Source organism: Grampus griseus, assembly GCF_964374135.1.
Source record: "Grampus griseus genome assembly, chromosome: 17".
Lineage (NCBI taxonomy): Eukaryota > Metazoa > Chordata > Mammalia > Artiodactyla > Delphinidae > Grampus > Grampus griseus.
Window position 1 is genome coordinate 7140654 of NC_139011.1, and position 15499 is coordinate 7156152.

General features: G+C 50.5%; 1 protein-coding gene across 1 annotated transcript in view; it reads left to right on the forward strand.

The window, feature by feature from the left end:
• Positions 1 to 2958: 2958 nt before the first annotated feature.
• The window catches only part of ZFAT (zinc finger and AT-hook domain containing), a 187611-nt gene continuing 175070 nt past the window's right edge, over positions 2959 to 15499 (forward strand). Inside the window, exon 1 of the mRNA XM_082674419.1 lies at positions 2959 to 3085. Within this exon, the coding sequence (XP_082530545.1) occupies positions 3067 to 3085 (19 nt within the window). The 5' untranslated portion in view covers positions 2959 to 3066. The remainder of the gene's footprint in view (positions 3086 to 15499) is intronic.

Consider the following 15499-nt stretch of genomic DNA (forward strand, 5'->3'; position numbering starts at 1 on the left):
CTCTTCTCTCCATTTGCAGATCTGGTCCCATAGAAAGGGACTGGCTCTTCGTCATTTCTGTATGGCCGTGGCCAGGCCAGTTTTCAGTTATGATAGGTGCTCAGTGATTCTTCTTTGAATAGAGAAGGAAGAAAATGCCATGAGAATCACGGAGAAAATCATAACTGGCCAAATCATTAACCCGGGACTGTCATTCATAATCCACAATTTCTTTTTTTTTTAAATTTGACTTTATTAATATTCTGAGGCAATTGGGTTTTGAGACAAACTTTAAATTGCTTCATTTCCAAAATTTATTTTCGTCACAACATCCGGGAGCAATCCGTCTGCTAATCAATAACTAACATTTAAATGGCTGTTGCCAGAAAGGCAACCCAGCACAAAACCAGTACTGTCAGCAACTCAGAACAACTCTAATTTCCTGACAGAAATCGATTCACAGCAACATAGTGGTTACTGCAAATATTTATCGTTCTGAAAAGGAAAGTTCATCAGTGCAGCTTCTTGAGCAGTTCATTCACAAATGAAGGACTGTGATGGGCTCCACCTCGACATCTGTCTTGAGATGTAGGGTGTGGTGGGTGGCAATAACCCTATGATTGCCTTGAAATTGGCCCTTTTGGGGGTGTAGTGGGTACTGTGGGCCCATCCCAGATGGCCATGTGGGGAGAATATTGGGCATGGAAAGTCCAGTTCCACAGCTGGGATTTCACTGGCTTGCTGTGTGATCTCAGAAAGCCAACTAACCTCTCTGAACATTCTTTTTCTCTTCAAGGAAAGCACGATAATCAGATCTGTCCAATTTAGCCCTCCAGTTGTTGTGAGGATGAAACAAAGGGGTTGGGGGAGGAGATATCCCTGAACATATATTTAATGGACTGGGTAAATTTGGGGTCTTATAATGACTCTATTTCCCAAGAACAGGATTAAGGAGCAAGGCAGAATATTCATGAGAAATCAGAGCGTCATCCTAAAGCTCAGTGTTCATGGGAGTTTTACTAACTGGAAAACAAGTGACAATGGGAACAAATGTGCTCACTGAGTGACACTTACTTCTGTGCAGTAGGAGCTGGGAAACAAGGATAAAAAAATCTGTGCTCATGAAGTTCATGGTCTAGCTCATGGGGAGGGGGCTGAGCAAACAGATAAACGCAACGGGTGTGGGGAGGATAAAGAGAGGTGTGAGTGGGAGTGTGGGAACACACAGGCATGAACTGTGTCGAGTTCTCAAGTCGAGCAGCAATAGAGGGAAGGCTATTCCAGGAAAAGACAACAGGCGCAGATTAGCACTTCAAGAGAACCATAAAAATAAATCAGTATTTCCCAAATTTCTCACTTGAAGTTCACTTTTACATTTTTGGGGGCCTTGTCTCTGTACCACGTGCACCATTTTTTTTCTTTTTTTAATTTATTGGCCATGCTACGTGACATGTGGGATCTTAGCTCCCTGACCAGGGAGCGAACCCACACCCCCTGCATTGGAAGCATGAAGTCTTTTTTTTTTTTTTTAATGCTTTTTTAAATAGTATTTTAAAAATTTTTAGTTTATTTATTTTTGGTTGCATTGGGGCTTCGTTACTGCGCGTGGGCTTTCTCTAGTTGCATCAAGTGGAGGCTACTCTTCGTTGCAGTGTGTGGGCTTCTCATTGCGGTAGCTTCTCTTGTTGTGGAGCACGGGCTCTAGGCACATGGGCTTCAGTAGTTGCGGCACGCGGGCTCAGTAGTTGTGGCTCACGGGCTTAGTTGCTCCGCGGCATGTGGGATCTTCCCGCTACAGGGCTTGAACCCGTGTCCCCTGCATTGGCAGGCGGATTCTTAACCACTGCGCACCAAGGAAGTCCTGGGAGCACTGAGTCTTAACCACTGGAACACCAGGGAGGTCCTGCACCATTTTAGGTTGACCAATTTTTAAAAATATAAGTTGGGTTTAAAAAGAAACTTTATACATTACTACCATAAATGAAAAACATTGTTAAAACAAAAGCTAACCTTAAAAATACAGGCAACAGGAACTCAATTTATTCAATAAATTACTGTCAGGCTGTTCTAGTTTCTGGGACCAAAGGGGCGACAAAGACGAGATGGAGATAAATTAATGTCAGGCAGTAATTGACACTAGGGAGAAAACAGAAAGTGACTTAGGAGGGTCACTTTGGATGGGGTGGTCTGGGAGGGCCCACCAGGAGATATCGTTTGAGCAGAGATCTGAAGGAAGTGGTAGACCAAAAGGAAGACGAGGTCATTACATCTCAACCAGATACTGTTGCCTGCAGAAAGAAGACCGTGAACCAGATTCAGGGAGACGAGCAAGGGTTAGGGAGACGTGCTCACACCCAACTGAGACTTTCTGCAAGACAGGAGGACAGAGAGAAGGCAGTCAATTCTGTCGAGGCGGTTCCAGTTGTTTAATTCAGTATGGAAGACTAAATCAAGTCGGGTACTCCTAGCGGAAAGCATCCCACTTCAGGAAACACTGCAACCTTTGAGAGGGAGGCAGGCTGTTACCGCCCCGATTGACAAATTAGTAAACTAAAGCCAAGAAAAGTTAAATCGCTGGGAACTGGGACCGGAGCGCTGCCTTAACCTCGTACAGCCCGGTGGAGTGCAGGGGTGGGTCCAAGGATGGGCCGGCAGGTAGATGCCGGCTCTGGCAGCACTGTGAAGACTCCCAATCCTCCAATCTGCGTTCCACGCCTCTCGTTAGCCCCTTCCCAGGAGAGACTCAAAACCCGGAGCTACGGAATCTGCGGAGCGGGACACAAAGCACGACCGCCGGAGCCGAGCATGCGCAGTAGCCCGGCCCAGCCCGGCCGCTCTCGCCGCTGGGGGAGGGTCATCCAAGCCTGACGTCCGCGACGCCGTCGTCAGCGCCCCGGGAAGAGGAGGGCGAAGACTCCATCCGCCATGTTGGATGCCGCAGATTCGCCATAACCGCGCCGGCTCTTTTCTTAAAAAAATAAAAATAAAAAGCGAAGCATCAGCGGAGCGCCCCGCCTTCTCGGTCGGCGCGGGAGGGGGCCCAGAAGAGCCCGAGGCTTTTTTTTCCTCCGCGGTGGGGGCGTTGCCATGGAGACGCGGGCGGCAGGTGAGCCGGGCTGGGGGTTGGGGTGGGGATGAGGTGGGGGTGGGGCGCGGCGCGGCGCGCGGGAAGCCGTTTCGAGCTTGGAGTCGGGTAGAAGCGCGCAGGCCGCTGGGCGGCGGAGGGATCCGCGGCCCAGGGCGGAGAGCGGACGTAGCGGCGTCCTTCGACGGCACGTTAAATCGCTGGCAGTATCCCGCCGCCTTGGGTTTTTATTAAAAAAAAGTAACGAGGGTGCTAGCGGAAGAACGAGCAAGGGAAAGCAGTGCGCTCGCGCGTGCGGGGCCGTTTCCGGGGCAACGGGAGGGGTCGGGGCGCGCGCTAGCGACCCAGCGTAGGCGTCCTGGCGGGCGGGAGGTTCGAATCCGATGCTGCCGAGTCGGTGGCCGCGTGGGCCTTGGCTCGGCCTCCTTGTTGCCTGGTGTCAGTTTCCTCCTCTGTGAAATGGATAGTTCCTTTAGACCCATGTACTTGGCCAGGATGTTTTGGAGGGAAAGGGTTCCACCGAGCTGCTGAAGGAAAGTTTCTTTGTGTCCTGTAGAGGGAGCCATAAACACCAGGGATTAGCTGGTTACTGCTGGTAACCCAGTAATACCCCGTGATAAATTGTGATTTATTTATTTATAAATTTATTTATTTTGGCTGCGTTGGGTCTTCATTGCTGTGCGCGGGCTTTATCTAGTTGCGGTGAGCGGGGGCCACTCTTCGTTGCGGTGCGCGGGCTTCTCATTGCGGTGGCTTCTCTTGTTGCGGAGCACAGGCTCTAGGTGCGCGGGCTTCAGTAGTTGTGGCTCGCAGGCTCCAGAGCGCAGGTCTAGTAGTTGTGGCGTACGGGCTTAGTTGCTCCGGGGCATGTGGGATCTTCCCGGACCAGGGCTCGAACCCTTGTTCCCTGCATTGGCAGGTGGATTTTTAACCACTGCGCCACCAGGGAAGCCCGATAAATTGTAATTTAGCCTCTACCTGCCGCCTAGCTCTGTGGGCCCTTGTTCCTCACCCTTTAAAGTTAAGCTGACATGGCACCTCCTCCAGGCAGCCGTCCCTGGCTTCTTGGGCGACGCGGCCTTTCTGCTGGCTGGATGCAGGACCGCGATGGATCTTCCACTGAACACCTGGTCAAAGCCCTTAAACGTTGACCTTGGGGCTCCTTCCTGTGTAATTAACAGTAAGCATCCACACTGGGGCACTGACCTCATGCTTTTTGCTACTCAGTTTTCCCGACACCTCTAATTTGTGTGTCATTTACTGACGAGGAACAAAAGTTCAGAGAGGTCAACTTCATACAGTTTAGAAATGGCAGAGCTGAGGCTTTAAAAATCAACTTCCTCTGACTTGGGATGAAATCCAAACTTCTGGGTGACTGCCTGGCTTGTACTTCCAACCCCTGGATCGGTGCCTGGCCCCGGGTGGGTGCCCAAGGTGCCTTTATTGAATGGAAGAATGAATGAACTATCTGACCGCCTCCTGCCCCCTTCCAGCCTGGTTCCCTGGCAGAGCCCAGTGACTTCGGAAATATAAGCTTAGTGTCACAGGGCTTACCCTCCACAACTGCCCCTCCAGCTTCATCTTCTGAGCCTACGGGTTCATACCAAAGTAGCTATACTGAGTGTCCTGCATGCTGAGGGCTGCAGAAGACACCTAGAGCTTATGTTTGCTGGGTGTTCGGTGCCCAAACCCCGGGGGCACTTTTCTTGGCTTCTTCAGTTCAAGCCAACAGCTTTGCATGACACTCCTCTCGACATGCCAGGTAGGGATGGTAAAGAGTCCTTTGACCCTTGGTCCCGCCCTCATCCCATTGTTGTGTCAGATTCCTGCAAGTGAGTGTGTGTGTGTGTGTGTAGTGATGAAGCAGACCCAGAGCCAGAGTGGTGGGTCAGGAGCCCTGAACTATGCCAGGCATTCTTTCTGACAGTGATGATGTTACGAGTCCAAGCTCGTACTGTTTGCCGCACGACAGGTCAATAAATCGAGAGATGAGTCTTTTGGGCAAGGAATAGTGACTTTATTTGGAAAGCCAGCAGACCGAGAAGATGGTGGACTAGTGTCCCAAAGAACCATCTTACCTGAGTTAGAAGTCAGCCTTCTTTTATACCAAAAGTGGAGGGCGTTTGGTTGGTTGCTGCGAAGTTCTTGGTGCCGGAATCTGTTGTTCTCACAGCTGTGCACCTAGGTCTGGTCACAGTGTTCCTATAAACCTCCAAGACAAATGGTATCCTGAGTGTCGTGACTTTTTATCTTTGTGTGAATGGAGAAGTGTTGTACCTTTAAAAGTCAGAGCCTTGAGAATGGGCTAACCTGTATATTTTAGGCAACATTCTTAACTTGTAGCAAAAGCAATAGAATACAAAGTTTAAAGGAAAAAAAAAAAACAGATCCAGTATGGAGCCAGATTTGTTCTTCCCTATTACACTCTCTTCTCTGTTTGGTGCCTTCCCTCTCCCAAGACATTGGGCTACTGCTGATGATACACGACATGCACTGCCCACCTCTCCTCTTCTGGAGTTTACTTAACAGTTTTGTTTTTGTTTTTTTTTTTAAACCTGGCACTCGTTGTAGTTTCCTTCAATTTTCAGCTGTGTAATCAGTGACCAAAAATCATGTTTTAAAATACGTTGCTGTTAACTTGCGGTCAGCTAATTCCTGAAAAGAGTCTCCTGTTTTGCTTGGTTGTTGGGTTAACGTAGGAGAGCCGGTAAAATAAATGATAAGATGGAGTCGCATTTGGTCTCTAAGGTCCAGCTTTTTGATGGTAAGCCAGCCACGATGGTCATTGCCGTGACCTGGAGATCTGTTACCGCACTGCTCCCTTCTCAGCCGGTTTCCCATTTACCTTGTAAAATGGTTTCTGTGTCTTTTCTCCCCTTACTTTACAATTTACATAACAACTTTTCAATGGCAGCTATCCTTCAGTAGAATTAAGTTTCTGCCTAGGGCAAGGGCAGTCAAGAATTGGGTATATTAAAAAGACTCTCCTTAATTGCATTTCCTTTGTAGACAGTTTCATGCATGCTGCTTCTGAAAACCTCCCCAGCAAGAGGGGCTGATTTAATTATGTAGAAGGGATTTAGCCTAGAGTTGTTTTCTCTTTGTTAGCAGCTGTTTATTCTGTTAAACTTTCACTGTCTTTGCCATTTCTCAAGGGCAGGTGTCAACTTTAAGGGCTGGAACAGTCTGGAGGGTGGAATGAACACGTGCTCTGGGGCCAGAGATCTGCTACTCACCAGATTCCTGACCTGAGGGAGTCACATAACTCGTGGAACCCACCGCTTCTTCTGCGGGAGACATGGTCCTGCCCACGACCTGGGTTATGGCGCACTGTAGATGCTGTGGGCACTGCTGTTTATCCCTTTCACCGAGACCCCAGTCTCTCTGCTGTGCAGCTTAGTGCATTGAGATCTACTTGCTCCTTGAAAACAGTTGTGGTTGGAAAATGTGATAGACTTTGATTGGTTAAAAAAAAATTTATTATTTATTTATTTATTGCTGCACTGTGCAGCTTGCAGGATCTTGGTTCCCTGACAAGGGACTGAACCTGGGCCCCCGTAGTGAAAGCGCTGAGTCCTAACCACTGGACTGCCAGGGAATTCCCATTGATTGATTTCTTTTTAAAAGAAAGAAAAGTAATCTGGGGGTGAAACAAATTGTCATATTAAACAGCTATTGTAGGTTTGAAGTTACGTCTTTTTTTTCAAGGAACATAAAATATATCATTATATGCTTATAAACAGATTACGCTTGGCATGTTAATAGAAAAAGGATTTTAACTTGGGTAACAGATTTTTCTTCTTTTAAATCATGTAACAAATGGAGCCGCAAATTTTTGAACTCTGGAATCTGGCACGTTTGTGCCCCAGTTGGGTCTGGGCCGAGGCAGGATGGGAAGGGTGGGGACCGGACTTAAGAGTCAGCTGCTGGCCTTGCTGGTGTAGGGAGAGGAGGGGACCAAATCAGCCACCGCGTCTGGAGCCAAGGAGCGGGGGGCTTTGGGAGCCGCATTCTGGAAAAGGAGGGTCTTGGAGGTCCTGGCAACCTGGAGGACCTTGTAAGTCAGCCCCAAGCCTCCTTGTAGGGCCCTAGCTGGCTTCCTTCTTTCTGTTAGATATTTTTTTCCCATCTCTGCCAGCAGGCCTCTTTTTCTGAGGCCACCACCACTTCTCTGCCCCTTAGGATTCTCCCTTCCTCCCTCCCTTCCCAACTTCCCATCCTTCCTTCCTTCCTTCTTTCTTCCTTTTTTTTTTCTTCCAAGCAGATTCCTTGGTTCACCCAAATGTTTGTGCCAAAGTTTGTGCCGGAAAGTGAGAATGCAGTCAGATATGATTCGCTGTTTCCTCCTGAGGATCTCACACAGTCCTAGCCGTGGAACCGATCCTTTAGGAGATGGTGCCAGAGACTATGATGGAAGTAAGCCCTGAGAGTTGAAGGCTTGGGCGGGTGTGCTGCACCTAGCCCAGCCACTTAGTTACTGTGATCCTTTGTTGAAAATTACATGGGGGTCCATTTCTGAGCTCTCTGGTCTATTCCATTGATCTATTTGTTTATCCTTCATCAGCACCGCACTGTGAATTACTGTAGCTTTCTAGTAATTTCTGAAGTTATGAGGAATAAATAGGAGGACACTTTTTGGAGGGGCAGAGATGAGGCAGGAGCAAGACCCGGCATCAGGTGCTGTTACGGTGCATCCCAGAGATGATGACACTCACCCCACAGCAGTGGGTGTGGGAGTGGAGGTTTGGGGCAGATTTAGAGAAATGGGCCAGAGTAAAAACCCATAGGACTGGTGATCGAGTGGATTTTAGCTTAGAGACCAGCCAGCATTCATCTGTGTTTGGTTTCAGGGAAAGAGCAGTGATGAACCAAACAGGCACAGGGATATGAAACGTTCCAGGCTCCATACACACAGCTGGGGTCCATTATTCTCACATCCCTCCTGCAGTGGTAGAGAGAAGAGCTTTTGAATTCTGCTCCCTGTTTTTATTTCTGAGTTGGTGCAGGGCTTGCCGGGTTACTGGAAGCACCTCAGAGAGACCCTTCCTGGGGACTGAGGCCCTTCGCTCCACTCTGAAGAGGCCCCTGGAGCCGAAGTTCTGTGCAGCCCTGCCCCAGGACGGCCATGGGGCAGCTCTTACCCGTCGCTGGTCACGAGTCAGAGGACCAGAGAAGTTTTGGTTTTACCGGGATGTGGGTTGGCCGGCGGCTGACCCACCCTGAGCCACTCTTTCTTCCCCAGCCCTTAGTTTTGTCTGTTTCTCTGGGAAGTGTGAGTTGAACTGCCTTGGTTAACCTTAGCCTCGGGGGTTCTTACGTGAACGTTCTGGAAATGCTTTAGTCCTCACGACAAAGGAAATGCAGCATTTGTTAACCTTAAACATTGATCTCTTTAAGCTTTTAACTGTATTTTGAATTAAATGATATTGATATTTTTGGAGTTTACAGTCTTTTAGGAGGAACACGTTAAACAAATAAATACATCGTTAAATACATGATTACAGATTGCGGTAATTGCTTCAAAGCGGAGGATGGGGGGGAGTGGGCAAGAGAAAATAATGGGGACCTAATTTATATTGAAGGGGATTTAAGAAAAGCCTCTCTGACAAACTGAGGTTGGAACTGAAACTTGAAGCATGAGGTTCTGGATTAAAAAAAAAAAAAGTTTGATAAGCAGAAAGCAGGCACTCGCCAGCCCTCTCCACTTTGCAGAATTTCAGGCAGCTCAGGACTAGCTCCCTGAGGCCGGAGTTCTCCTTTGCGCTTTATCGCCCCCTAGGGGACATGCATGGGAAAGGCCCTGCGGAAGTGGAGATAGCCTAGGAGACAGCTGTGCCTGCAGAGGGGGCGGCTGCACGTGGGGACTGGCCTGGCCACCGTGTAGGCGCTGTCCCAGCAGCGGGACCCGTCAGGTATGGCAGGGCATGGCTGAGACCGGGATGCTGGACCTGCAGGGAGGGAGGTCCAGGGGCCGCCGCTGGCTTGGTCAGAGGCAGTGGGAGGAGCTGGCCTCGCCAGGGTCACCTTAAGGCTGCACGAGCTGGAGCCGAGTCAGGGAGGAGGACAGGCTGCCTGACCTTCTAAAGGTCCCTGCCCTGTAAAAAGAGTGGTAGCTGTCCAAACCGGTGAGGGGCAGGTCGGGCACTGGCTGCAAGTCTGGACTCTCTGTCCTTTCCAAGGCAGCAGTCTATGAATTTGGGCCACGAATAAAACCACGGTCACTTTAAATTGTTTTCACGAGCAACATGGCATTATTTGTTTATGTTTCTGGAGTTTGTGTCTTACTCATTTCTAAATGTGCTTCGCTTACATAGTATGTGGTATATATTAGGCATTCATTAAATGTTGAATTGTGAGACTAAGTAAAAAACTACTTTTTTCCCTAGTGAAAAACCGAATAGCCCAGGTATGTGGAGAACACACCTAATGTTTACTTCATATATTGGTTACCAGGAAGAATGGACCAGATCATTCTGGTAGGCTGGAGCTGGGTGGCTGCTGGGGTTTGGAAAATTCTTCTTTTCCCTGTGGCTCTTGCTTAAATTTAAAGCTCTGTTCTGGAATTTGAACAGACCTTAGACACATCTGAATATTAGACAGCAGTTCTTTCTTCTTGAATTAATTTGCAAGTTCAAAATACTTTGTAACTGAGACGACTGGCAGGCTTTCATGATAAGTAAAGCAGGTATTTAAAATTTGATGGAAGTTGGGCTTCCCTGGTGGCGCAGTGGTTAACAATCCGCCTGCCAATGCAGGGGACACGGGTTCGAGCCCTGGTCGGGGAAGATCCCACATGCCGCGGAGCAACTAAGCCTGTGCGTCACAACTACTGAGCCTGCGCTCTAGAGCCCGTGAGCCACAACTGCTGAGCCCGGGCGCCACAGCTACTGAAGCCCGTGCGCCTAGAGCCCGTGCTCCGCAACGAGAGAAGCCACTGCAGTGAGAAGCCCGCGCACCGCAACGAAGACCCAATGCAGCCAAAAATAAATAATAAATAAATGAATAAACTTATTAAAAAAATAATAAAATTTGAAGTTGTGTTTGCACGTTTCCCACATTTTCCTTCAGTTCCTGCCCAGGCTGTTATTTTATCTCCTTTGATTATGACCTCAGGAGCCTGGAGCAGACAGCCAGCGTCTAAAGCCTGTGATGGTAATAAATGGAAATGTCCTCATCTTCTGCCTCTTTTTCAACAGTGTGGACAGTAACTCTGGTCAGCAAGGTCTAAGCTTCCTAATTCCTTGTCTCCATTTTCCTAACTCTGTGGGTCCCAAAGATTTCGGGGTGCTGGAGGCCCTCTCCTGTCTCGCTGGCTGTCAGGGAGTGGCACCTGCAAACCACATTTCTCTGATCTGCAGTGAAAAAGTTGCCAGGTGTCCTGGAAATAATGTGAATACTGGATCTGTGTTCTACTCCAGACTGCAACGTGCTGGAAGTGGGAAATACACACCAGATTTTGAATACTTAGTACGACAGCAACATCAAAAGAATGTGAAATTTCTCATCTCTCTTTTAAAAATGGATTACAAGTGAAGCGATAATATTTTGGATATACTGGGGTAACAAAACATATTATTAAAATTAATTTTACTTGTTTCTTTTCATTTTAACGTGGCTGCTTGAAAATTTGAAATCACACCAGTGGTTCTATTTCTTTAAAAAAATTTTTTTTTAATTTAAATGTATTTATTTATTGTTATTTTTGGCTGCATTGGGTGTTTGTTGCTGCACGTGGGCTTTCTCTAGTTGCGGCGAGCAGGGGCTACTCTTCGTTGCGGTGCGCGGGCTTCTCATTGCGGTGGCTTCTCTTGTTGCGGAGCAGGGGCTCTAGGCACGTGGGCTTCAGTAGTTGTGGCACGCAGGCTCAGTAGTTGTGGCACGCGGGCTCAGTAGTTGTGGCTCGCGGGCTCTAGAGCACAGCCTCAGTAGTTGTGGCGCATGGGCTTAGTTGCTCCGTGGCATGTGGGATCTTCCCAGACCGGGGCTCGAACCTGTGTCCCCTGCATTGACAGGGGGATTCTTAGCCACTGCGCCACCAGGGAAGTCCCAGTGGTTCTATTTCTGTGGGACAGCACTGGCCTGGATGGGGCGCTGGGCCTCTTGAGCCATGGTGGCTGCCCTCCCAGAGCTTCTGCAGAGAGCCACACGTGTGTGCGTCTCCCCATGCGGGGCAGTGACCCGTGCACAGGGACCCGCCTGCCATCTGCAGGAACTTGCCCAGTATGTACAGCAATGGTGTGCGTGCTGAGCTGCGTCCACCTGCCTGGTGGGCTGTGTTCACAAGCCCCTTTCACCCATTCTTCCCAGTTCTGCTCTGCACCTGCATCATGTGGAGCAGAGTCCACAAAGCCCTTTTCCCAGGATCCCTCCACATGGTGACCCCTGCCTCCACCGTCCTCATGAGGTCAGCAGGGCGGCTGCAGTTGCCACTGTGGGTTTCCAGCTAAGGACCTACGGGCTCGGGAAGGGAGAGGTCCCTCCAGCCAGGCAGATGTGGCCACGTGGGTGGGGTTTGACCCCGGAGCCTCTGTCCTGAGGCCCAGTGCTGAAGCCGGTTCAAGGCAGCCCTTTACCTTCTGAAGTTAGGACTAATGGTGCCTCCACCACAGAAAGGAACCAAAATAAACTTTAGAACAGCAAAAACCCCAAACCGGAAACTCAGAGGCCTGGTGATGTGGCAGCCCTGGGCATCGCAGTCCCCCTAAAATACATCGCAAAACGGGAGAGGATTTTGCACATTTTGTTTTTCCCATGGAAACGATCCCGGAGACTCGGTCGCTTTGGAGGCATGGCGTCAAGAGTTCTGGGGCCACCTCGGTGATTTGCACGAGGGGAGCTGTGGTGTCAGAAGCGTTCACGGGGGCTCCCACATCCTCAGAGCTTCCCACACATCTGCTGGGGCGGGGCGGTGCTGCAATTTAGACAACTGGGTGACGGGGGTGCAGTTTCTGTTTACGTAAAATTATTTGTTGTGCTTTCCGAAGGAAAGGGCCCTGGGGCTGCTCTTCAGCTATGATTATGTTAAATGTGAGTAGTAGACTCTACTGCCCGGGGCTCTCACTTGGAGAGTGCTTAAAAATAACTTAGAAAAATTATGTCAAGTTCCAACATGGAAGAAGTGCGTATGCATGAAATCATAATGCGGCTGCTGGCCCGGCCTTAGGTATAGCTGCTGCTGAGCCTTCTCACTGCGTTTTGTTAATCCTGTTTCAACAAAGGAACACCCATGGGCTTTCCCCTTTGCATTTAGTAGGAATGTTAACTGTGTGAGCTGTAGAAGGCACGCGCATCGCGCCTCATGAGCTGCGTGGTAATAAGACCACAAGTTAGGCTGTGCATTTATTGGGACTTCAGCTCACTGAACCTCAGGGCCGGGAGGGCACCTTGGAGGTGATCCACGAGTGGGGTAGCAGGCGGGAGGGCAGGTGCATAACGGGCCCCTCCAGGCCATGGGGGAGGCTGGAGCCGTGTGCACGCCCTGGCTTCTGTCCAGGCGGCTCTGTCTGTCTCCCTGTAAATTAGCCTCTGGGTGAGGCTCAGAGACCAGGTGCCACTTTAAACCATGCGAAGGCCACTTCCCACTGGGGCCTGGAGAGGTTCAGAGACTTACGCAGACTCCAGCACACTGGAGGTGGGGAGCTGGGGCTGGTTAGGGGCTGGGGACCCAGGTCCTGACCCAGACAGGTGCCCCTCTGTGGCTTTATGTGAGACGGTGCCTCAGAGGTGTCGGTCGCCGGGCTGGGAGTGTCCTGCAGTCCTCCTGCAGCCCCAGCAGATGTAGGAGCGGAAGCTCAGGAGGGAGGCCAAGAACACACGGCCAAGGTGGGTTCACGGCCAGGTCTGGGCTTCTCACCTCACTTCGTCATTTTAAATAAGAGATTCATTTGTGAATCAGAATCCCCTTTTCCCCCTATATCTTTCCCTTAAAAATTTGCTGTTTAAGTTTTAAAAAATTGATGTATAACCTACACATAGAAAGATGTGTATCAAAGAAACGAACAGCTCTGTGAATGTTCACAGACTGAATTCACTGTGAGACCAAACGGAACTGGGGCAGAAGCCCCCGGCCCCAGCCCCGCCAGGGGAAACCCGGCCTGACTCAGGCAGTGCAGAGAAGTCGACCCTTTTGTGCATCAAGCGGTGACTTGTCACTTAGGACAGGCATCAGGCAGGCCTGGGCTGTGCTTGTGCTGTATGCTCACCTGCTCTGTGACCTTGCAGTCCCCTCCCTGGGCTCAGTTTACTCATTTGCAAATGGGGATAGCAGCCCCTCCCTCACTGGATTAATGTGAAGATTAAGTGGGTGGCTGGCAAAGCACAGCGTCGCAGCGTTACACCTCGGGGAACGGTAGCCGGATTTTCATTAGGGTCTGTCTGCTCAGTCTTGGGAATGGCTTCATCCTGGGAACGGAGGGTGTAGTGCTCAGACTGGCCACCAGGGGGTGCTGCTGGCACACGTATGGTGCCCACTCTTGCCTGAAGGCCCTGGGTTTACTGTGTGTGTTGGTACCCTTTTTTTTTTGGCCGAGAAAAGCTGATGCCCTGTATGTGGCGGTTCTCTGTCCCTAGTTCTGGATCTCTTGCCAGGCCGTGCAGGGGCACGCATACTAACTATGTGTTCCGGGTGGGCTGGTGGCCCTGCATCTGGCACTCTCATTTTCCAGCTTACGGCTCCCTGAAGTGAGGGCCCGTTGTAAATTATAACAGACACACAGAGAGGGTAGAGTTCCCTTTTTGGTGTAGCTACGCTTAGTTGTATCGAATCGTTCGGAATGTCTCTCTAGCCACGAGGCAGGGTGCAGAGTGGGGCCCAAGGCTCGTTGTGTCCCTCCCAGGGCCCCACTTCAGTACTCCCTCCTGGAGCAGCGCTGGACCCACGTGGGTGGGCAGATACCGAGGTCAACTTGGAAGGTCTTGGTCAGGTTTTGACTTTGTGTGTTGTCTGCCCGGGGCTCCTTGGCATCTCGCTAACTTCTCTGAGCCCTAGTTCTTTCCATTGTAAATGGGGACGACGATGATAGTGATGCTGATGGTCATGGTGGTGGTGGTGGTGGTGGTGGTGATGGTGTTGATGGTGGTGGTGGTGATGATGGTGGTGGTGATGGTGATGGTAGTGGTGCTGGTGGTGGTGATGATGGAGATGGTGGTGGTGGTGATGGTGCTGGTGGTGGTGGTGGTGATGATGGAGATGGTGGTGGTGGTGCTGGTGCTGGTGGTGGTGGTGGTGATGGTGGTGATGATAGTGGTGATGGTGGTGGTGGTGCTGGTGCTGGTGGTGGTGGTGGTGATGGTGGTGATGATAGTGGTGATGGTGGTGGTGGTGGTGATGGTGGTGATGATGGTGGTGATGATGGTGGTGGTGGTGATGATAGTGGTGGTGATGGTGGTGGTGGTGGTGGTGGTGGTGATGATAGTGGTGATGATGGTGGTGATGATGGTGCTGGTGGTGATGGTGCTGGTGGTGGTGGTGGTGATGATGGAGATGGTGGTGGTGGTGATGGTGCTGGTAGTGGTGGTGATGGTGGTGGTGGTGGTGGTGGTGGTGGTGGTGGTGGTGATGGTGCTGATGGTGGTGGTGCTGATGGTGGTGATGATAGTGGTGATGGTGGTGGTGGTCGTGGTGGTGGTGATGGTGATGGTGCTGGTGGTGGTGGTGCTGATGGTGGTGATGATAGTGGTGATGGTGCTGGTGGTGGTGGTGGTGATGATGGAGATGGTGGTGGTGGTGATGGTGCTGGTGGTGGTGGTGGTGATGGTGGTGATGATAGTGGTGATGGTGGTGGTGGTGGTGGTGATGGTGGTGATGATAGTGATGGTGCTGGTGGTGGTGGTGGTGGTGATGATAGTGGTGATGGTGCTGGTGGTGGTGGTGGTGATGGTGGTGATGATAGTGGTGATGATGGTGGTGGTGGTGGTGGTGGCACCATCTACTTGGTTACTCCAGGGATAGCGGGGAGGATCAAGCGCGGTCACTGACATGCAGATCTTTGTGAACAAAGCAGGCAGTCTAATGTTATTCTGCAGCTGGGGTGGGCAGGGAGGCTGGGGGTGCCGCTTCGGGCCATGTTGTCTTCATGCCCCCCCTCCCATGGCCGACACGTGGGAACTCTCTGAGGACACCCAGCTCTGGGAGCTCCTGTACCTTTCCATGCCTGGCCTCCCCTAATCCAAGGCCTTCTGTGCACCTGGGCCCTCTGTGCACCTGGGCGCCTGCTCACCTGGCCCACGCGTTCAAGCTCTGGACTTGGGCACTTCGAGGCTTGGCCGTCCTCACCTACCAGGTATCTTCTTGGCAAGTATTCTTGTGTCAAGAATGCCTTTTCCTCATCGATTCTAAATCTGTCACCTTTTCTTTTTTCTTTCTTTTTTGTCACCTGAACACTATGCACTTTTGGTGTCACCCTAATATATCCTTACGAGAGAACGACAGGGACA